The sequence below is a fragment of the Genypterus blacodes genome, unplaced genomic scaffold (assembly GCF_046128005.1).
Source record: "Genypterus blacodes isolate CSIRO-AG114 ecotype Tasmania unplaced genomic scaffold, CSIRO-AGI_Gbla_v1 ptg000243l_1, whole genome shotgun sequence".
Taxonomy (NCBI): Eukaryota; Metazoa; Chordata; class Actinopteri; order Ophidiiformes; family Ophidiidae; genus Genypterus; species Genypterus blacodes.
Window position 1 is genome coordinate 48436 of NW_027467041.1, and position 24751 is coordinate 73186.

Below are 24751 nucleotides of genomic sequence, written 5' to 3' on the forward strand. Positions count from 1 at the left end.
AACATTGGTGTTAAAATACAACCTTGACACGTTATAACCTTCATCCAAAGGGACCAAAATGTGAATTAATCACTGAGAGCATCAAAGTAAAAACGTAGCCTCTTCACATACTCCCTCTCTCTCTCTCTCACACACCCACACACACGTTACAATACACACAAAATAAAACAGTAAAATCATCAAGAACTCCAATTAAATGTGTTGCAACAATTATTTAATGCAAATGTGAAGCACAAAGTTTCAAAATTCACCTCATAAGTATTTACGTCCAAACACTTCATAGTATTTGTGCATTAAGGGAGGAATATAGGAGAGAAGAAGCGTCTTCATCATCAGAAACACAGCAGCTGACTCCCATCAGTGACATCATGGATCTGCTGTGAGACGCCTTGAGTACAAATAATAAATATATTCATTCTAAAATATCACAGTCAATGAGTACAGAGCCAAAATACAAAAAGCTGTGTGTGTGTGTGTGTGTGGACGCAGTACATGAGTTCAGACAAACCTAACCGTTGTGCGTGAGTGGTTTTTCTTTACAAGTTAATCTGAAGTGAAACACACGGATCAGATCAGAGTTCATCAGGTCACCAAAGGTCACAATCAGCAATAAAGGGTCAAACTTCAATTTTATAGTTTCAACAAACTGTTCAATAATTATTGCTCCAAATACTTTAACGTCTTGACAAACGTCTTGGGAATGACAGAGCGCTTGATCAGGACAACAAGGCTACAGTGCAGAGATGAGGAGGAGGAGGAAGGAAATGTAAATAAACCCCAAACACATTCTGATGATGTCATTGCTGGAGGAACATTAAGAGCAACAGGAATAATAAAAAAGGTCATTGCTTCCCAACATGGAAGTGAGCACAGATTTATTTACATCAAAGTCAAAAGGCACAAAAACACAAATGGCAGCTGCTAAATGCATGAAGAGGAAAAGTGACCAACAGCGCCCCCTCTGGCTGAGTGCCGTCATAAAGTCCATCTCATTCAACTCCGATCAACACAACTGAGTTTAAATCATGTGTTATGCATCCGTGAATGGAAAAATCTTCTGTTAATTAGAGCTCAATGAATGGAGGTCGCTATGACAACCTACGACTCCTCATCCTAGCTGTGTAACTCTGTTTTGATTGTATCACACAGCGATGAGGAGGAATTACTACTGGAGCCCAAAATCCCAGAACTCCGGACGATACTTCATCCACTTTCTGTCCCGGGTCGCGTCGCTGACACAGGAAAGGAACGCTTTCATAAATCCAAGTAGCAAAAACGCCAAAATCTGATGCTACAGTGCAGCAGCAGCTTCAGGCCGGCACATAAAACAGGCTGAAGTACTTTGGTGCGCCGCTCCCAAACTGTAAAGAAGAAGAAGACGAAGACAACGCTGCTGCTGCTGCTGCACATGTCTGATTGTTTTACACACTTCAAATGTGTTTGAACTTTTGGAAGATCTACAGCCGGTGACTGAGAGCCGGCGCGTGTGTGTGTGTGTCCCCTCAGAGGGCTCACACACTTTGAGAGAGCTGAAGTTTGTCTTAAAGCTTTAAAGCTCCGTTACATTCTTATCATGTTAAGTGCATTTAGCTGAAGTTGAACATTTGAACGCATTTTATGCCGAAGCAAATCGTTTCTACTTCAGTCGACTCAGCGAATACGTTTGCCTTCGTCTGGAGAAATCTCTACCCGTTAGCGCCGGGCTGTTAATTAGCTTTGGTTAAGTTCACTGGATTCATTTGAACACAGGACAGTGAGGATTTAAGGCATAAATCTGGAAGGACAAACAAAGGTGTAGGTGTGTTAGAGGAGCAGAGTTAGTAGAGATCCTGACGCTCCCGCACATCCACAGCTGCTCTCACTCCTCAGGGCCTCAAAGAGAAAAATGGCAAAAAAAAAGGAGCTTCTGGGTGACGAGATTAGAACTTATTCTTCTGGTTTACGTTGGAAGAAAAGGTTTCCTTGTTGAACAGTAACTTCTTGTTGCCATGACCTCACAGATCAAGTCCACCTGCGCCTCCTGCTGCTCCTGCTGCACCTCCCGTCGCTCTGCAGGGCCGCCTGAAGCTTCCTGCTCCACTGAACTCTTGCTTGCTTGTTTGGAGGAGACTCTTTCTAATACAGTGACTACACACGCAGGCACGCACACACACACACTCGCACAGGTTCACACAGGCAGGATCCTCAGCAGTCCTAGATGGTTTTCCACAGACGAGGTGAGACGGTGACTCAGAGGCAGAGCTGTGAGGTGAGGAGTGTTCTGTTCTCGTCCATCAGGCTCACCTGTACGAGCCGGAATCCTGAACCACGTGGGCCCAAACTGGCAGACACACACACACACACAGCGGTGCAGGAGAGTATACAGAGCTGTGTGCGTGTGTTAGAGGCAGGGATGAATATTTCATTGAGCAGCTGACGTGGGCTCCTCTCTGAGTGCTCTGGAGGGAAGAGTTCCTCGCGTGCCACCAAGTTTCTCAGCTGATGTTGAGTGAGGCGTGTCCGTCCAGGTGAAGCCGGAGGTGCAGTGTGTGTGTGTGTGGACGTACTTCACCCTCCGGTCTCAGACATCAGAGCGGGCGAAGGCGGGGCCGGCGGTCAGACGAGTCCCTGCTGAGACCGCCGCTCCTCCAGACAGCGGCAGACCCACATGGACACGACCTCGGCGTTACCGTCGTTATACTGCGTGATGAAGAAGTGATCCTGGAGAGAGAGAGAGAGAGAGAGAGAGACAGAATGGAGAGGTGAAGCAAACGCCGAGAGCAGAAGGATTTAAGTTTAAGCTCCCAAACAAATCTAGATCAAAGTTCAGGTAAAGTTTCCGTGCTTCAGCCTCTGTTGGACCTAAAAGCCGACGAGGTGTCCACGGCAAAGACGAAGTGAAGAAGCAGTAAAAAATAATCAACACAAGTAATGCGTTTGCTCATAAAAGGGAGAAGATGATGGCTCCACAGCTATTAAGAAAATAGTTTATATCAATTGTGCCGTATCTTTTATTATCCAGCAGATTGGAGTCGTAAACATTAATGCACCTTATGCTGCATCTTTCACTTCACTTGTATAATTATTCCTGATCGTAACTCATGAAAAATAAGCAAAAATAAGCCTGGATCAGAGTCCTGGCTCCTCCCACACACTCAAACACTCAAACGCTCACACAGATCTGAACTCAAAGTCTTTATGAGAGCTCGTCAGGCCGTTTCAAACTAAATGTGTCAGGAGTTTAACGACAGACTCATTAGCTGCAGCAATAATATTATGCATCTTTTTGTCATTCGTGAGTTTACTGAAGGAGCGATTTGAATTGATTGAACACAGAACAAAGTCTAAGTTTGATGTCTTTATGTCAGAATCTCAGACTGAGCCGTCAGACCCTCAGACACGCGGCGGCGGCGGCGGCGGCGGCGGCTCCATGTTTCTCCTCCAGGAACGACAAACACCTGAGCCAGCGGCTGAAACAGAGATGTCACATGTGATATCTCAGTGACAGCTCAACCAATCACCGGCCTCATCTGGGGACCTGTTATCCCCGGGGTCACCGAGGTCACAGAGGGGGTCAGAGGCGAGCGGCACATCGAATGAAGCCGCCCCGTGGACGAGCATCTAGATGTCCAATTACATCAAGAACGCTGAGCCTGGGCGCTTTAAATGAACGTGTCAACACCAATTCCGATGATGTGGAGCGAGACCGACTGCAACAGAAGCAGAGACTTCAGAGAGAGTTCAGCTCCGACCCAGAGACATCAGACAGAGGGACGTGTGGCTCTATAAGTTAGGGACCAGAGCATCCAGAGGGCTTCTAACAACAACACACCAGCTCAACATCTGGAGACTAAAGCCTGAATGCTGCTTTCTCTAAATCATTCCTAAACATTATAAACAGCAGCAAAGCCCCTCTAAAGCGCGGGACATGTGTAGTTGAACACAGAGTGGATAAATAAAGTGATTTGAAGGTGAACTGTGGCGCTGTCAGCCGTTTCTTCTCTGCTAGCATTAAAGGAAAAACCCTGTGGCTGAACCTAAAATGGTGCAGAACAAGGCAGGGCCACATTAGAGACAAAGTAGGACAGACGGGGGAGTGAGGGTCCTCTGTCCTCTGCTCTGTGGATCCTCCTGCTCTACCTGCATCACACACAGATAACACCACACACTAAAGGCTTCACACAGCAGTGTGAGGAAGAGGAGCTGAATAACTACTGTATTACAAAGAGACAAACAGATAAGAGAGGGATAACTTTAAATAGTAACCATGGTAACCCCTACACAATGTCTGTCTTGGAGTCCGACGTGTGTCCGACCCCAAACAGTCCAGTGAGCAGAGTTGGTGAAGGTTTACAGGAGCCCAAACTGTAGAGAGTGTAAAGGACTGGGGGAGCTCCATCAATCCTGTTGTCCTTCTAATGGGCAGCTGGGGTTAACACAGTCTGAGGTTAATTACGCTCATATCAGTGAGTGTGTGTGTGTGTGTGTGTGTCAGTATGAGACGGCTGCAGTGGACGCTCCTGGGTGCCCCTACGTGCTGGAGCCCCATCTCATCAATCACTCGCCCCTCGCCTCTGTAGAGGGAGAACGAGACAGAAGTAAAGAAGGAGGAAGTCCAGAGTGATGTTTCCAACACGAGGGGCTCCACCCTTCTGCTCCACACATTAACCCCACACACCAGCTACATCTGAGGGAGGAGGACCTCACACACACACACACAGAGACACAGAGACACACACACAGACACAGACACAGACACACACAGACACACGCACACAGAGACACACACACACTGACACACACAGACACGCACACACACAAACTGACACGCACACACACACAGAGACACACACAGAGACACACACAGAGACACACACAGAGACACACACACACACTCGCCCTTATTCTCAGTATAATGTCCCTCAGACATCTTGTTACAGCTGAAGCACACACACACACACACACACACACACACACACACACACACAGACAGACAGACAGACAGACAGACAGACAGACAGACAGACAGACAGACAGACAGACAGACAGACAGACAGACAGACACACACACACACACACACACACACTCCTCTCTTTCTCAGCTGTGTAAAGCCCTGACAGCTCTGTTGTCTTGATAGGTTGATAAAATGTCCTGTAGCTGTGGACAGCGTGGGGTTAAACCTGTTTGATAACATGGATCTCATTAATGGGCGTAGAATCAAAGCAGTGTAAGTTTCCCTTCCTCCCTGTGTCGTTGAGGAGCCTCACTGATCAGCCTCCATGATATTCAGACATATTGTCTGATTGTGTCGTCCATCAAGACGACAGCGTGAAGTTCAACACCGCCAAATGACCCGGGCAACCTTTCTGCAGATGTCACTCACAGCTCTTTACAAACACGACACCGACGCCGCCACGACGTCTCGCCAATGCTCCAGAAATGAAACCTAAATTAAGTCTGAAAAGTGTAAGGGGAGAGGCAGGAGGAGTGCAGAGAGAGTAAACACTCCTTAGTTAGGTCGTTGAAGGTGTTCTGACTTTGTGCTGCGGCTGCGGCGAGCGGATGGAGGTGAGGAGGGGGAGGGGCCTGTTGAAAGTGCGGCGGCTACATTAATCACCGCCTGACCACATCAGAAACGGATAATCACCTGAATTGCTGTGCTCAAATAGAAACGGCCGGCACCCAGGGGAAATACCACCTAACTCTTTAATTGTTTGAAGCCTGTGACGGGTCGCTTTAATCTAAGATTAATTTATGCCATTTTAAATAACTCTATGTATGATTAATACGCTCAGAAGAAATTAAAAAGGAGTTTGAGGCAATTACAACAAGAGACTGGCCATCACCTCATTAGAATGGTGTTGGAAGAAACTCTCTGTGTGTGTGTGTGTGTGTGGTGTGTGTGAGAGAGACAGAGAGGTGAGAGGTAGGCAGAATAAGTAGGTCTTTGCAGATTTGCATGCTAATTGGTCGCTCCCTCTGGAAACTGGCTGGCACTGGTTTGTGTGTGTGTGTGTGTGTGTATAAATGTACAGTATACAGTTTCTGTATATGAGAATGTGTGTGTGTGTATGTATGTGTGAGTGTGTGTGTGTGTGTGTGTGCGCTTTAATTGATCTTACTGCACAGAGAAGTGGGGAAACTTCCTTTAAGTGTGTCATTTCGTCTCTAAACTTAATGATCCGAGCGTCTAATGCTGCTTTCCAAACTGTCTGCACAGGGCGGCTCGGCTTCAGGGAGCCCACCAATCACAGGGCTCCAACACTAAATGTTAGCCGGCAAAATGGAGAGTAGCAGCAGAGACGGCGAGGCGCTCAGGAGCATCATCAGTTTCAGGGCTTAATGGAATCCCCGGTCAGGTACGAGAGCTGGATGAGAAACACTCCAAACGCCACGGTGACCCGGGTTCAACGCCGGGTTGGCGGCTGGCCCCGCCCACAGGCACACACACACTCTGTGCATCTCCAAATCCTCACCGCCCAAAGAACGACATCACAAGATAAAAGATTCTACGCATTTCTGAAAGGAAATCTTTGGTATTCTTCTGCTCTACTCTTCTTCATAAATGGGACGTGACAGCGCAGCTCAGCACTCGCAACCTCAAAGACGGCATGTGTGAATGGGATCTATGAAGATGAAGACCCAAGGGAGGAAAGTGAAAACATTTGGGAGCAAAGGTGCTGACAGACTCTGTGTTTGGGTGAGGAAGAGGAGGAGGAGGAGGAGGAGACGTCAGCGCCCGAGACCAACGTCTGTAAAGAGACATGGAGAGGTGCAATGCCATGCTAGCACACACACACACTTACACACACACTTGAAAAGCCTTTTTGCACATGCAGCAGAATAACCATGAAGGGAACGCTTTAGACTCCTCAGAGAGTCAAAGTTCCCAAAGCAGGAGACGCCGTACCTGAGAGGAGCTCAACCTCTGAGCCTCAACGACATCAGAGCAAAGACACACACACACACACACAGAGACACACACACACACACACAGACAGACTGACACAGACTGGCACACACACACACACGCACACACAGGCGTGGCAGGTCGGCGCCCACACCTGGACCTCAGCAGGTCCGGTGTCCAGGTTCAGTTTATTTATTTGCCTCACAGATCCACAGTTGTGTCGTTCCTAACTTAAAGCCGACGCTCTTCCGTGTGTGAGTGTGTGTCTGTGTGGTAGCCAGATTAGGACGCAGTCAGGGACCAGAGGGGCTCCTTTGTGAGGGCCGAAGGGCTCATCTGGTGTCTCTGGGGGAGGAAATGGGCCAGGAAACGCTTGTGTGTGTGTGTGTGTGTGTGTGTTGGTGTGTGTGTGTGTGTGTTGGTGTGTGTGTGTGTGTGTATAATATGAATAGAATCGCAGAAGTGTGTGTGTGTGCGTGGGTTGTGGGGGCTGCGCTGACAAGAGTGCTAAAAGGCTGAGTGAAGGCTGCCGGCGAGGGAGCGGGGGGGACGGCGAGGGAGAGGGGGGAGGGAGGGGGGAGGGCTGAGACGTCCATCAAATCACAGCTGAAGAATGGACGAGTGTGTGTGATCATCACTCTGCATTCCCTTCTCTCACACACAAACACACCAACAAAACACTGCTAAACTAAAGGTGACCGACTCCGCACAGGAAGTCAGATGATGAAGTCATAATGAGACGAGGCACAAAGACGAGACTGTCAATGATCATAACACTAAAGCTTCATGAGTTCATCTGCAACATCGACAGGGCCTTAAAATCACAGAGACAAGGGAAAGAATAGAAGAAGAAGAAGAAGAAGGAGAAGAAGAAGAAGCCAAAAGGTAGAAACTTCAGACAGCCCAGGTCATCACCAAATCCCTGCTGCTGATGTCCTGGGAGTGGGCCAATGGAAAGTCTCCTCAGCTGACCCACGTCATTAGCTTATGATGACAGGATAGAGTGTCTACAATGAAAGATGCATCAGTAAGGGGAGCGACGGCTGAGACGTCAGGGGAAGGTTTGGGGACGGTTAGAGCGAAAACACCTCTCCCTGGAGCTCCAGACGCCCGGACGGGGCGGAGAGAGAGGGAGATCTTTGTCTTTCGCTGATCAGTGGACGACTAAATGACTGACAAGATTATGAGTCATCCTGTAAACCATCTGGATCGGGTCAAGTCAACTTTTCCATGAGCTTGACGGGCTTTTTGCTCAGGTATCGGTTTACCAGCGGCTAATGAAGTGGTTCAGGCTCATTAGGCTGAAATATGTCACTAAGCTCACAGTGAGGACTCAGTGATGGGGTCAGGAACAAAACAAACAACTGAGCCTGAGAGTTTACTCACAACCGCACATTCGGTTCGCTTGCAAAGAACCTGAAATCAGACAGGGAGGAGTTAAGGGGTCAGAGGTCACATTCACAACACAGCTTATAGGCAGTCTGATGTTTGCAGTTGTGCGTCTTCATTAGGGCTCAACATCTGGGGACTAGAACCGTCTGTCATAAGTCACCGGTGAGATATCTTACCCGGAAACAACGTGCGGGACCATCAGAGTGACACGGTAACTAAGCAACAACAACAACAACAGGATATATATCCCAGTAAGCTCTGCACCCGCTGATCCTGTTCAGGGTTGGAGCCGAACTCAAGAGGTGAAGCTTGGACAGGTCACCAGTCCACCACACACACACGCACACACACACACACACACACACAAACATACAACTGTCCCACCCTTTAGAAATGTTTGATTGGATATATTTTGACATATAAAAGTAGATTCTACATGAAAGTAAGCGACCCCCTTCATCATGGCAGTAAAACAAAGTTCTAGCTTTTGTGCTGATGAAGACTAAACTCTGCTCTTCGGCTAGCCATGTTTTTATTTTCTTTGATGTGATTTTATACACAGACTTTGACTCTGCCTTGTTCCAGCGGCTCTCTGGAGCGCAGCAGCAACACCGGGTAAGAGATCTGCACTTCACCAAGGTGAGATTACTATAAAGCTGAATTAAAACAGATAAAATATTAACAGTGTGAGCAAAGCATCCAGCTCAAGTGGTTTGAACACAGTGTGTCAGGCTTCAGGGGCAGAACCTATCAAGAGCACACATGCAATCAAACAGCAGCCCTTTAAGGAACATCTAATAGGATAAGACCCTAGTGATAATAATGACGTCAATAAAAGCTATACCAGTGATTAGAGAAACCACACGGTGAAACCTGATGAGCAAACTAGAGCTACTGGGTGAGTGTGTGGAGTCATAAAACAACATTATCTGCTCCGTGTCTACACTGCTGCATGGTTCCCAGCGTTACTTTCCACCAGAAATGAGTTGCAAAGATAAAAACTAATAGCAAATGGTGGCACTTTCTGTACAGCTGAGGGAGGAGAGGAGGGAACAGGGAGCCGCAGCCTGCTGCATTAACATACAGATAGAATAGGTAAAGAGTTTTAATGTACTCAGGAGGCTGGGGAAATTGGGAGGGAGAGAGGGAGAGGGAGAGGGAGAGAGGGGGAGAGAGAGAGAGAGAGAGAGAGAGAGAGAGAGAGAGAGAGAGAGAGAGAGAGAGAGCTGGGGCGGAATGAGAGAATGAGTAGTAGAGGGAAAGACAATCAGCAGGCTGGTGCCACAAAGGCAGGCATCCATGACCTTATATCTGAGTTCATCATGGGCAGAGGAGGAAATGAGGAACGGGGGCGAAAACCCAGGCAGAGAGGAGAGAGAGAGAGAGAGAAAGATGGAGAAAGATGGAGAAAGAACAATGGGCATTTGAGCGAAGGGCTGGGGGATCATAATAAATATCAAAGACGTGAAGTAGAGGAGGGAAGTGTGTGTGAAGGAAGAGGAGCTGAACAGACCAGAGAACGTTTACATGAAACGCACAGTCAAGAAATGAAAGCGAGATAAGGAAGAGAGTGACGCTCAGCGAAGGAGAGAAAATATACTGGATACTTACTAAGATACTTCACAAATGTTGAAACTTAAAGCTCAATCTTATTAAAGTGATGTAAGAACGGCCTTCTGCTTCACACACACACACACACACACACACACACACACACACACACACACACACACACACACACACACACACACACACACACACACACACACACACACACACACACACACACACACACACACACACACCTCTGCTCTGCCCTGACAGAGGCAGCATGAGGTCTGTTCCCTCAGCAGAGCCACTTTAGGGTCCTCTTCCTCTTTGGTGTGAGACTGAGAACATGCTATCTGTTAGCAGCTCTGCATTTACACCCTAACACCCACACACACACACAGATGTCACACACACACAGCCCTATTCCCTCTGTGGCCCAAACTGTCGCTGTCGTGTCCTCTTACAGGCACCAAAGCGTGTAGCAACTTTTAAAAGGCAGCTTGTGAAAACGGCTGCGGCCTGGTGTGCTAATGCTACATGAGAGCAGAGCAGCGAGGCCACGGTGAGGAGGAGGAGGAGGAGGAGGAAGAAGAGGCGCTCGGTCTGACCGGAGCAGCAGCCCCATGCAGCCGGGCACTGCAGCGACTGCAGCTTCACTCACAGCACAAAGCTTAGGCTCGCCAATTCAATGTAGTCATTAACAGCATTATCATAAACAAAATGATGTCAATGGATATTAAATAAAAATAGGCCAACAGTTCCTTGTTTCTTTAAATTCAGATCCCAAAGCAGATGTGTGATATTGCTGTCTCTGTGTGTGTCTGGTGGAACATGTAGCAGTAATAAGACCAGAGAGAGAAAGAGAGAGAGAGAGAGAGAGAGAGAGAGAGAGAGAGAGAGAGAGAGAGACAGACAGAGGAACGCTGAGGCTGAAACATGCAACATGTTCTGCAGCCGTGTTGCATTATCCGCCATCATGTTTCCTGTTTCACCGTTTGTTTTGTCCCTGTTTATTTGCGCAATGTGAAAAATTGCCAATGCTTCTTTTTATTCCTCAGAACGGCAGCTCAGTCACTGTGTGTGTGTGTGTGTGTGTGTGTGTGTGTGTGTGTGTGTGTGTGTGTGTGTGTGTGTGTGTGTGTGTCTGGGCACGTAGCAAATATTACAGCAACGTAAACTAACAACACTTACAGATAGATAACAGATACATTACTGATTAGCTATTGAATTCATCGAGTTGTTGGTGAGATTATTTATCAAATCTCCTGCTGGACTTCTCTCCCGTGTTTTTTCACTTCAGAAAGGCAAAAAATTCTAATTCAAAAAATGAATGAAGTCTAATTGATCTAAACGTGGTGAAAGAGTGAAACATTACATTTTATAATTCTGTTCTATATATTAAAGTGCAATTAATTCCATTCCTACATTCCAGTCAGGAATAATAATCAGCTGTGCCGTGTTAGAGGCTGCTTCATATTGAGAAAGAGAATAATAAGAATATTATAAGGACATAATTAAGAAGGGAGTAATGGAGAGGCGGGCGATGGTAAACGCTGAACCTGTCTGTGTGTGTGTGTGTGTGTGCGTCCATGAGACACTGCTGGGTGTGAACGTTCAGGATTTGGGGAACCAATTATGTTTTGCGCAGGAATGTGTGTGTGTGATAATCAGAAGACACACACACACACACACACACAATACTTAATCATTTCCTTTGTAGCTTCCATCTATTTTCATTAGTCTACCAAACTTTTGTCCCCTTTGTACTTAACTTGTGAGTTATGTGACTCTTTGCTCAGCAGGTCAGTCAGGATTTCTACAGTGTAACGTATTGAAGTATGTCTCACTAGCACTCCAAGGTTTCTCTGCGACCTTTCTCTGACCCTTTCTTTGGCAGCAACAAGTTCGTTTCTGACGGCTCCGTACCACAATCCCGACTTCAACGGTCCCTGACCCGGCAGAACCTCGGCATTCTGCAGAGTACAATTGCATATTCCAAAGGCTGCAGAGATAATACAATTATGTTTAATTGAATTTTTTATCGGAATGTTTGAATACAATCCCTCTGTGTACTCGGTTATTGAAAACTTATGTTTCTGAGCTGTGGGGGAACGATTGAAGTGAACCTTTGGGTTGACTTACCATCAGGTTATTTGGGGCAGGCCTCTCTTTGGGTTGGCGTCTCATGCTGAAAGAAAAGGAGATACAAGAGGCCTTTATCTGCCATTCAAGCTGGATTTTTAAGTGCGTGAGAGACATTTTTGGATTAACTTTCAATTCAATGGCGTTAAATTTAATTTACAATTGAGTATTCGAGTGTGTGCAGAATAGAACACACCTTTCATTGGGAAATGACCGACAAAACCCAACACACATTCATAAAAAGAAACTAGCAAATACAATTTTAGTATTAACATTTCTCATTTGGCAGCATTAATATTGCAGCATTTGCCTCAGCGTTTGAGTTGATTTATGTCCGTGTTCCTGCGTGTGTGTGTGTGTGTCCTACATGGTGGGTATATGTAGACGATCTGTTAAAGCGACCTACATAGGAGACTTTGAGGGATTAGTGCAGGCTCCTGTCTGCAGTTAGTCATGTTAGGAGGTGATGTATCACAATGAGAGGGAGCACGACCCTCTAAGAATAGCCTGAGAGGTGCCAGCGTCCGTCCAGCACCGGGGCAGGGCGGCCACCTGAACCTCAGTCTGTCCTGAGAGAGCAGCGTCCTGCCTGAGTAAATAAGCCGGTGGGATAAACAACCGCTCCATACACACACACACACACACACACACCACCTCAATGTGGTTTGGGCGTGTATAGGTGGATGTGTGTGTGCAACTGTACAGGTTAGGAGAGGCTAATGAAGAGCCAGCGGCAGGGTAAACATTGTCTTTGTCCTGTTGTTTTATATGAGTTCTGTACATCAACCATTCCAGGTTACTGAAGAAAAATAAAAAGGCTTTTTATTTGACAAGTGAAGCCCTGAGTGCCAGCTTCCATTACAGCCACGGGACATGAATACACACACGAGCACAGGCACACTTTAGTCCTGTTGTGTGTGCCTTTATGTCTCTAATGCAATAAATAGGTTCATTTATGTCAGATGCAGCTTGTGGTCGTCTCGGTGTGCAGATGATCGGCTGTGCTAACTACACTCACGTATTAAGCAGAAATGTAAACAAGCAGTGCTCCACAAAGTCAACAGACACTTAAAAAGAGACAAATTAAATTTCCCATGTGGAGTTTAAGTGTGTGTGTTAAATAATGCACAGCAGCAGAGACGGACTCACCACTGAGTGATGAAGTGGACAAACTTCTCACTGAACTGACCCACAGGAAGAACGGGCGGATCCTGCAGAGGCCGGACACACAGAGGAGGAAGAGAGGTTAGCAGAGACACACACTCACACATTTAATGTTCTGTTTTTAAATCAATCTATTCAGATGACATGGATTATCTATAAACAACAATAGGATTTGTGTTTGTCCTCTTGTCTTAGGTGAGATGAGGCTTCAGGTGTCCTTGGATTAAGAGACGCACCCAGATAAAGTCTAAACAAATGAAAGCAGGTTTAGCGGATCTTATTTACTGGCATAATGAACAAAAATGTCCTGTAAAAACATCGTATAAGCCTTTCAATCACATCATTTAACTGTGCTAAAGTTAATCTCACTCCTCTTCCTCATGATATGAGTCAATACAGGCAAGCAGTAGAGGGTGAGCACTATAAAGATGTGTTAGTGGGATAAGAGCAACCGGAACAATTAGCTACTTAGCTAAGAGATATAAATGAAACTGCATTATCTACTATAATAGTTTCCTCTACTGTGTTCTGAGAAGCGTGGATGCGATACGGTTCAGAGTTCAGCCTCTTTGTAGCAGAAACACTTGAATGTGTCTCCAGGCATTTATGACGGTGCGAGCAAGCGACGAGCGACAGTGGAGCTGACGTACGGCTGAGTGACACTGAACGTCTCCTCGGGTCAACAGATCCACCGATCCAAACGGTGAGAGCGTGGATGAGAGAGGAGCTGCGGCAACCAAGGCCAACACAGCGGCGGAGGCTTACAAAGCTAAATACATACACAACTAATAGAGCCATTAGACCTTGATTAAGGTAAGAAAAGATCCATAACATAAAGGACATATAATAGCATTTAATTTAGCTTTCATTCTTATGCACATGTTTAAATTAACCACTTCAGCAGTCAAATACATTAAATTAGCGCTCATGAATGCAGCTGTATGTGATTCAGTCCAGGTTAAGGTCTAAAGTTGCTACATAGACAGCTTCACCCTGTAGCCACTCCCACTATAATGTGCTGTAGCCGTGGCGTTCACATGCTACAGTACTGTACACACACACACACACACACACACACACCCCCTGTTTAATGATACCGTGAAACTGCAAAGTTGTGCACGTAAGGAGAATGTGTAACTTAAGGTAGAACACACTTCTCTTTACTGTAATGTGCCATCTGTGCACCGATGGACGATTCGCCCTGAGGTCTTTGGATGAAGAAGTGAATCATATTAGCTCACGTGTGCTGAGAGAGGAGAGAGAGGGAAACAGCATTTGTTCTGCTAAATTAGGACAAATACTTGAGTATTTATACTAACATATTAAGGGACAGGTCTAACAGAGCCAGGCAGGTTTGGGTGATGTGAGAATCTGTTAACACCAAGCAGAGAAGAAGAATTTAGGTGGAGGAAGCAGCAAAGGAGGATTGTTTTTTTATTACCAATTGTTAGCCTCATGGCAAAGTCTTTCACCATTATCACTGAGAGAGAGAGAGAGGGAGGGAGTGTGTGTGTGTGTGTTCACACTTGCTACATGTTGTCAATTGAGGGTCTATGAGCCATGTCATGTAGAACAGCTGTGCCAGACTGACCCTCCATTATTGCCCCTCCCCTCATTACTCCCTCCTCCTCCATGTCCCTGCTCTCTCCCTCTCTCTCCCTCTCTCTCCCCCTCTCTCTCTGGCAGTATAAAAAGCTGGGGACATTTAATTCCATTTTTTACTCCCTGTATCCTTGGAGGAACAAAGATGACCACTAGACAGCCATTGCAGTAATACGACCTAAAGCATCTTCTCCATTGTCTCTCAAAAACACTAAACAGGACATTAAAATGTTAATGGGATCACAATTATTGGTGTCTTCAGCTTTGAATAAATCCCTGGAGTTCTATTAGAAAACAACTGTTTGATAATAAACTGAGGGTTTGAATACAGATTTTTACAACTCAAACGAATGAAAGGATAGATATATATATTTCATATTGAGTATGTAAATATAAATGTATAAATATAACTGAACACAATACCTGGTTGTATAGGAAAGCACCAAGCTTCTGTGTGTGTGTGTGTGTGTGTGTGTGTGTGTGAGAGACCAAAATATCACTTTAGGCTGAGAGGTTCGACATGAAAGATGAATGATGAATCCTGACTAAACTTGGATATTAAAACAACTCTCCATATATTTCAGTAAACAGAGAGACAGACAGATTTTGGTGGAACTCCAATCATAAAATAGTGAAAGGAAGTTAACCAGCGAGCCACAAAACTCCATTATACCCAGCAAGACGGAACCAAAGCTCCACACACAAACCATAACACGAGCGTCCAGGCCTGGCAGTTTATTCAAATGTGGAGGAATTAAAGCTCTTTACATTTGAAGCCCTGCTGTGCCATTAAAAACACCTCTGGGCAGTGTTCTCCTGTTCTCCATTCCTTAATGCTCTGATCGGCAGCCTCCCGCAAAGCATGATGCATGCACCCATTTAAATTAACAAAGGAATGGGCTCCTTCTAATCTCACTGCACTTCACAGTGTTGTCGCCGCCTGGATGAGCAATATATCATAGCGCACACACTCCCGTGGAACACACACGCTCACACACACACACACACACAAACAAATGCCCTTGAGCACTCCAAGCCACAAGCCTGAATGTACACTGTCTAGAGGAGTACCAAACAATTTCAAATGCTTGTATTATAGCACACACACACACACACACACACACACACACACACACACACACACACACACACACACACACACACACACACACACACACACACACACACACACACACACACACACACACACACACACACACACACACACACACACACACACACACACACACACAGAGAGAGAGAGAGAGAGAGCAAGAGCAAGAGCAAGAGCAAGAGAGAGAGAGACACATAGGAAACACAGGATTCCTAGTCCTGACTTGTATACCATTGTGATAGTAAATCTTCAGCGTGTGCACATATTTGGGCGGCACTAACAAACACACACACACACACACACGTTTATGCATGTATTCAGATCTCCAGCTGAGAGGAGCGCTGCCTGCCGTAGCTTTGATGTGGCAGCAGGCGCCGGCACAAAAGACAAGCAGGCTGATGAAAGTGGCTGGTCCGCCTGAATTATTCTGCTTGTCAATACGCTGCACTAAGAGAGAGAACACACACTCCGAGGGTACAAGGGTACGAGTAAATATACATGTCATTGCCATGAAGCAATTATTAGGCAAAATTAGATCAGTAATTACAGGCTTGAAGATAAAGCGGGAGTTCTTTATTAGTGGAGCCTCTCGCACAGAGGAAGAGGGAGGTGCATTAATGAAGATCGACAGTGGACAGATGGTGGAGCAACTGGGACAAAACTTCATCTCATGCACACATTTTCTCCTCTCTACCCCGATACCAGCATTCAGAAGGGAGTGTTTGATTATAGGATTATGGGAAAATCACTGCGTTTAAGTCACACGACCACACTTTGCCTTCGGAACCACTTCAGGTCCTGGGATTGCTGATTTCAAGACCTGAAGTGTGAAATGTAGACGTAAATCTCATCCTGAGGTTCAGGAAATCACTCTTACCAAAATATTCATTACCTCTCTGAGACATTAGTGTTGTATCTCAGATTTTCCAAAATCATCATCTACAAATTCTAACTCCTCCTTTATTAAAGAGAGCTACAATAATATTAACGATCCAATCACAAGAGCCTGTTCTACATTTCTCAGCATCTAAGGCATTAAAGCAACTAATATCAAACTACTGCAACCAAAGGACCAAAGTATTTCCGATTCCATCTCCATACTAAGAGATCATATTCATTAAATGTCAGTGTCATAATTTATGACACCTATAGCTCCTAACTGCCAGGTGTGTCTCGCCCACGCCTCACACATTTAAAAACACATTAGCAATGAATTATCTGCTGCCATCCAAGTCTGACAATAGGGTGCAGGAAACATTAAAAGCAAGTTAAAGCCAACTCATACAGGAGAGAAGGTGACAGGAGCTGAAGATGGAAACACTTGCTAGTTTGATAAAAACTCTAATACCGCTCATACTAGCACATCATCTCTCCCTCATGTCCGGTCTAGCGTCGCCCTCAAACCTTACATTCCCTCTTTCATTTCCTCTGGTCAAAGCGACGCTATTGTGTGTATAAATGCTCTCGTCTGTTCTTTGAAATCCCTGCAGTGGCCGGGACGGTGAGGTGGCACTGGCTCACAGGGGACTACAGTGTGTGTGTTCTCCCGCCTCAAGGGGAGACGGCAAAGGGCGCAGGAAAGGGAGTTTGACTGATGCCTCCATCTAGCTGACTAATGAACAGTTCAGCTGGGGTCAACTCGCTACAACCAAAAGCATTTAATTATTAATTACGGCCAATCTAAAGGCACTTAAGGACAATTGACACGGTATATATAATATGTGATATTGTTGGTGTTTGGGCTTGGGGGGGAGACTTTGGTTGACCCCGGTGAGGTGGCAGAACATTTTCACTGCACGTCAGCAAAGAATAGAAACAATGGGGAGTTCCTCCGTCGTGTCGGAGCTTTTGCAGAAAATATAGAAAGTGTAAGCAAACGGATAGAATTACAAAGCACTTAGAGAGTGCAAAGACCATTTAAAATTCCATTAATATATACATAGTGTTAGACAATGACGCTGATCTGGTTCCTTCCACAGGAGATCGCTTCCCAGCCTTCTGCACCTCACTGCAGTGCTGTGCCACTCTTCATTATATGTGTCAAATTAAATATCTTACACATTGTAATAATAATCTATTCCCAGTGAAAAGGCTTAAACTAACAGCTGGCGTACAGTTAAGTGTGAAACAAGCGACGGTAATGGACGAGTGTTCGGGTTACACTGGGGTTTGATTGCACTGTGGTGTAACGCAGATAGCTTCAGAATGATTATGTTACCTATTGTATGGCTAAGAACTCTGTAGTCACACACCATCAGCAGTTTGTGTTTCACTGTTTCGTCTTTGTGTATGATCGAGTGTTTCAATTAAATTGTATTTAGTGTAGAAACAAACCAACAAGTACAGTCCTCATGATAATCCTGGTTAAACCTCCTTTCTCTAGTTTGATATCGCCTCTGTAACACACAGAACTCAGAACCACATAGTGTGTGTGTGTGTGTGTGTGTGTGTGTGTGTGTTTATGTGTGTGTCACTCATGACAGGTCCAACCTCTCCGGTAATGTGTATGTGCATATGTGTACAGCCTGAGGCGGTTGCATAGGGCGAAGGGTTGAGTGAGCGGGGAGCAAAGCCGCCTGAGTGGCTTGCTTCATTAGGAAACAAAATATAAGCTTTCCGGGCCATTAGGACTGACTTTAGATGCAAAAGCACATAAGACGACGACTCACCTCATCAACGATGCATTGCAGTAACTGGAGAGGCTGGAAGAAGACGGAGGAGAACAACATGTCATCCTACATGTAATGGCTTAGCAATAGGCTCAATCAATAGTGTGATGATGAGAAAGGATCTGTTTAGAATCTGAAGCAGTGAGCTCTGCTAGAGCATCACTCAGCTCCTGAATGTTTCATTATTCTATAATGGCACATAATGTCATTCCAGCAGTTAAAGCATGATGTCATATTTATTTCCATACGACCTGGATTCCCTTCTCTAAAGCTTACCATTACAGAGCCCTGGTTCTTCTGAATCTGTAAAGCAAGACAGAGGAGAGGAGGAGAGGCAATATGTAATTAGCGTGTCATAATCAAGACGATGCACTTGGACACATTATGATCACTGGGAGAGAATTATTGCTTTCCTTGTGGCAATTTGTGAGTATGCGTTAACACCATTTACATAATGAAAACACACAAATGTTAATGGCCTTGCTCTCATTTGAGGAGATGGGGGTAAAAGATCCACTAATGCTCATTTTCAGAGTGGCACTTTATTCTTGGCCTGCAGGTTATGCAGGATGAGCCGGGATGCGGGAAAACCGCTGCAAACGGGAACGCCGAGCTTTGCAATGACCGAGCTTCACATTTCTATTTCACAGGCGCTATAGGGGGACGATTAACGGGTCAGAATCTGGCATCCTGAGCCGCATACATGTGCGATGCCAGCAGGGATACGACTGACATTTCCTTGGTGTTAGTTAGTGAGGTGTATCTGTACGGAGCGAATGCAGCATCTTCGCAGGTCTGTAAAGTCTATAAAGGATTCTCAGTCATCCAGGTCACGCTTCCTAAAAGTATGAAGTCAAAAGCAAAAATAACTCAAAATAATTTCAAGGACTTCTCTGAGGAATCCACCAAATTAATCAGAATACACATATTTGTCGTAGCTCACAGAAAAACATAATTATAGCTTCATCACACAGAGTGAATAATCGAAGATCCAAGGTCCAGGCTGGAGCTTAAGCTAAACGTCTGACAGCCTCTGGTAAATGAGTTGCACATTTCTCCGGCTCTTTTGACAGTGCGTTAGAGCACTTATCGATTCACTCAATTAAATACAGGTTTTCACACTCTGTAAATACCAAGAGACTCCTAAAGTGCCGCTCCACCCAGTTTTGCCTGATTCAGACACATTAAAGGCGACTATGGAAAACTAATTTGTTCAGAAATAATTACGAGGACAGAATTGCACACTGCTCCGGGGGTTGAGATTGGATAGTGGGGGAAAGTAACTTATTCAAGCATAATTGATCACTTATTCTTCTTGTACTAGGTAGTTGGACCAGACGTCTAAAAAAATTAGGCTTTCTTCTTCTTAGCATCGTGTCAACATTGTGGACTGATTATCCAGTAGACATATCATTATCTGTGTGTTCATCCTGCGGGTAAACATTGTTTACTGTGACGTTTATACTTAAAGCAAGATTTCCCACTGGGGGTGGTTTCTTGATCTGGTTCTTGATTGAGGACAACAAACTAGGGGAAGTTCCACAGGTTTTGGTTGGTGTGTCTGGACCCTCACCATCCCTACGGTATGTGTACATAAACAATAGTTAGTTAGTTACATGCAGAAAGGCTCTCTGGTTCTGTATCTTACCCAGTGTGTGAGTGAGTTAATAAAAGGGCCAACTGAGTGCCCCAGGCTTCTCCAGTAGCTTTTCTGCCATTGTTCTCTCAAGTTCTCCTTCTTACACTTAACTTTCTTATTTACAAAGTCTCACTTGGTTCGGCAAGAAACCAGAAATGAACAAGTCACAAAGTTTAATTCTAAGATGTCAAATTGTGCTAAATTTACTTCAAAAGCAACTCAATAAAGACTTGAACATGAGTTTGCTGTTTCCTTTCTGGTTTATAATCAAAAGATTCCAAAGGATTCCAGAGATTTGTCTTCAGGGGTTGAGGATCTAAAAAATTTCAAACGGTTTCGCTGATCAAAACCTTCAATTTCAACAAAGGCTGAGAGGATGACTAAGGTTATGGGCAAGGGCGACACAGTAACCATGGCGATGTTACTAGATACATGGGGAAAAGTGAGTTCTCTTTATTTTTACATTGAATATAACACATTTGCGTTATTAGCCTGGCCTACATCTAAATATGCCCTTAAAATCTACACCCATAATGCTTTGAATTTAGACTAGCCAAAGGGAGAGTTTCATTTAAATAATATAATCCATTTTCAACAAGTCTGTGGGGGAAATAGAAATCTTGAGTGTTGAGTTGAGTAATAACACTGAAATATCACAGCAAACATTGTTTATGTATGTATACATATAAACTCCTAACCCATGCATACTTGTCAGCTTCATTTGAGAGGAACAAAAGCAACCGCCGCGGTGTGTTGGTGCAGTGTGATGGATGTACTGATGTGTAACCAAAGACACTCAAATAGAAGCGCCTCTTCCTCCACAGATCCGTTCAAATTTGAGAAAATATGACACAAAATGAGAAACAAAAACAACCAGAGAGCAAACAAAAAGGCAACAAATCAATCAGAAGCAATAGCGCTGGCGGCTGTATACACATCACATCAGGTCTGCTGTCTTCAAAGACTTTCAGAGCGAGCCGTGAAAAAACTCCATTAACTCCTGACAAAGAATGCAAATGAATCCCAACATGTGGTGAAGTGGAATTAAAGAGACCATCTCTAATCATGACAAACATGAGGTGATGACTCCACTGCACGCACACACACACAAAGGAACGCAAGCAAGACATGACATCGACTAAACAACATCCACAAAAGAAATTGACTGGCAGCACACACACTCCACCAGAGAGGAGCGGGCGGAGACAAAGACCCCATCCAGAGTGCAAAGCCTTGAAGTCATCAAAAAGTCAAAATCTAATTGAACCCATCCTGTATCCTAAACTTGTCCTTGGTCTCTGGTGACAATGATTTCCTTCCAAACTCTCCCTCTTTCAACTTCCCCTAACTTCTGCCCGGTTCTGTTCTCAAATGTTCTCTGTGAAGTGTAGCAGGGGGTTTTGCACAGACAGCTGTGCCGGCGTCTGCAAAAATGACAGCTTAGGCCCCAGGACTTTGGCTGGCTGCGCCTGGCGAGCTGGATCCGAGCGCTCTCGCCATACCGTTCTGCTACAGCCTGCAGGTGAACTGTCTGCAGCGCCATATGGAGTTAAGGGAGAATTAACAGTGAGATGAGAAGAGCCCTGGCCGTGGATACTTACAAACTATTTCTCATTCACTCTATATTCTGTTCATATACGTTAGACTTTCTATCCTCTGTGCATCCATCTACCGTATCTATCCCTCTATCAGGCTCTAATCACATGAACGTGAGCGGGCTGGACAAAATGTTACAAACACCTTTTCAATGCAATGCAGTCTATAGAAGAGTTCCTCTAAATATGGCCACAAGAATGAGCATTTATATGAATCAACACCTGAGAAAACAGTGATCACTATCAGTCACACTGGGACCATTTAAGGGTGAGACTATGGATTGTATGAAAGATTGTAGAAAGGACCAACCTCCATTCTGTGTACCACTCATTTGCAGAAATCCACTGACAATTAACATGATAATGAACACATTAATAGATGCTGCTGGAGGGAAGGTTTGCCTTCTAAAAGCAGACACGCCCTGAGCTGCTGTTAAACACTCGCACACACACACACACACACAGTCACACAGGATGGCCACGGTGTGACATTTCCATCACTAAACGATGAAGGTGCTGTACTAACATACCCTTGATCTCTCCACACACGGGTTCTTGCTGGGAACCAACCTTTCCAATCAGGTTTATTTTGATGGAAAATGCCTCGGACAAATCAAAATCAGGTTCAAATAAACAGAATCAGTACCGTGCTGGTGGCAAAGAGGTAAGAAGACTGTATGGATTGGATAAGTGCTCATTCCTAAGGATACATCTTGGGGTTTTTTTAATCGATAAATCAAAGATAACCCTTAATTACTAACAGTTTGAAACAACTGCCTGAAATTCTTCCTCTGATAAACCCGGTGTCTTACATCTCAAACAGGCCGACAGCCAGGAGGTAATCAGAGGAAACCAGATTTGGGCTGCTGATATAGGGATTAGTGTGACAAACCCATCCTAGTCTTAAGTAAGAGTTGATAGGATTGGAAAGTCACTTTGGTATTTTCTGGTGACATCTAAGCAGGGGTTTAACTAACTGTAAACACGGGACAGAAGACATGTACCCAAACACGAAGCAAACACACGCCTGTGCTCCTGTGCACATTATAATTGTTGGTTATGACTCTGTCGTCTCACAGTTTAATCATAAACAAACATTTGGTCATATTTGGTGCCACGTAAACAACTTTGCTTTAGGAGACAAATCCACAACATTGTCTAAACACTCATGCAAACAGGATTAGAATCAAATGGGGATGTGTTGGTTTAACTAAATCTAATAGCATGAAACCGTACTAAGGTTTAATATCAAGGTGGAGGGAACAGAATCTAAACACTTTGTTAGTTTTGCTTGGTAAACACATGCAACATTGCCAAAGACTCACCTGTGGATAGGGGAACATGCCCAGGGCCAACTGTAAAGCAAAACATATGTGTGTAAACAAAAAGGTCAACCCATCATGTAATCATGAATATGGCTTTATAACTGACATGACAGGACTTTAATACTATGATGAAACTTATTTAGGCACAGACAGAAAGGAGAGCAGCTGAAGCCACTGAAGCATGCAGACTTAGAGACATGTGTCCTCTCTGATCTCAGCTTAGTGCCCACCTGGTGACACCATTTCCTCATCAAACAAACACCAGCTATTAGTTAATACCCCCACCCCCCATTACCACCTGCTGAGAATAAATAGCAGGAGTGCAGGAGTGTCAGACAATTGTATGTCGTGTGTGTGTGTGTGTGTAATGTTGTTTAGGGGGTTGGGTGATGGCCAATCCACATGGGGTGTACATATTCCATCTTGGTCAAGGGCAGCTTATTGGCAACATTACATTATTAAAGTGTCAAAACACTCACAGCCTTTCCTTGAACATGAACAGACTAAACAGTAGGTTGAGGATCAATCCAAATCAAGAGGGACTGCAAGCCATTTCATTTAGCTTAATGCACAGCTGCGTGGATAGAAGTAAAGAGAACAGGGCCGAGGGGTCCCACTGCTATAAAGCTTCTTCTCTATCACACCAAGATCAAGTCAATAGTTTTGATGAGGCTCTTTTGCTCTGAACTCATCCATTATTGTTATAATTGCAATGATATTAGACATTATTGACAAACAAAGCTGAGGCAGAAGCCCCGAATCATTTGTGCATTGAACTGCAAAAGGCGTTCTGTGGACACAAACAGATGGGGAATCAATAGAGTCAGTGAGAGGACAGGAAACAAGGCAACAGTAATACTGAAATTAAAATGTTATTTGAAAAGGTTGTCAGCTCTGAGCCTGATCAAGATTCAATGAGAGGCGTGAGTGTAGATATTGATGCGCACCTAATACGGACACACAAACACCACTCCTGCACCACTCAGTCAACAAGCAATAGGCTTAAGTACAATCTATCAGATGGGATGACTAAATAATGTAAAGGGAACAACTAAGAACACTGGTTGTCTGTATGCAAATGTGCAGTGTTGTGTACCTCCATGAAAGAGATTCCCACACTCCAGACGTCTGCATGGATCCCATACTGCTCCCCTGATATCCTCTCTGGCTGTGGACAACACGGACAAAGGCAAAGGTTTAAGGCGGTCGCACACTTATTCACATTTATAACTGAAATATTACCAGACATCAGACAGGATTCTGGTCTTACTCACCGCCATATACGCGTTAGTTCCCACATATGTTTTGGCAATAGAATTCACCAACTGCAAATGAAATTCATAAAGCAGTGATTAGTTTGGTGCAGAGCAGCAGTGTCCTGTTATAACCCTCAGCTTTCATCCTTCCCTAACTTACTTCACCCAAACCTACTGACAGGTCATGTTGATATTTTGGAGGAACAGCAATGAGACATGCGAGAGAGAGAGAGAGAGGTTGAAGGTTGAAAATTAATGTGAAGCTGAGAAACCTCATAGTTTTTAGGGAATGCTGAAGGTCTCTCCCTGATGATGACATTACACACACACACACACACACACACACACACACACACACACACACACACACACACACACACACACACACACACACACACACACACACACACAC

The 24751-nt window shown here is 44.9% G+C and overlaps 1 protein-coding gene across 1 annotated transcript in view; it reads right to left on the minus strand.

Annotated features, from left to right (window-relative positions):
• Positions 1-207: 207 nt before the first annotated feature.
• The window catches only part of map2k5 (mitogen-activated protein kinase kinase 5), a 45399-nt gene continuing 20855 nt past the window's right edge, over positions 208-24751 (minus strand). Inside the window, exons 15-22 of the mRNA XM_076171260.1 lie at positions 24358-24408; positions 24180-24251; positions 23084-23113; positions 18801-18827; positions 18525-18557; positions 13125-13186; positions 11976-12021; positions 208-2700 (exon numbers count right to left, since the gene is read on the minus strand). Of these exons, the coding sequence (XP_076027375.1) occupies positions 2596-2700; positions 11976-12021; positions 13125-13186; positions 18525-18557; positions 18801-18827; positions 23084-23113; positions 24180-24251; positions 24358-24408 (426 nt within the window). The 3' untranslated portion in view covers positions 208-2595. The remainder of the gene's footprint in view (positions 2701-11975; positions 12022-13124; positions 13187-18524; positions 18558-18800; positions 18828-23083; positions 23114-24179; positions 24252-24357; positions 24409-24751) is intronic.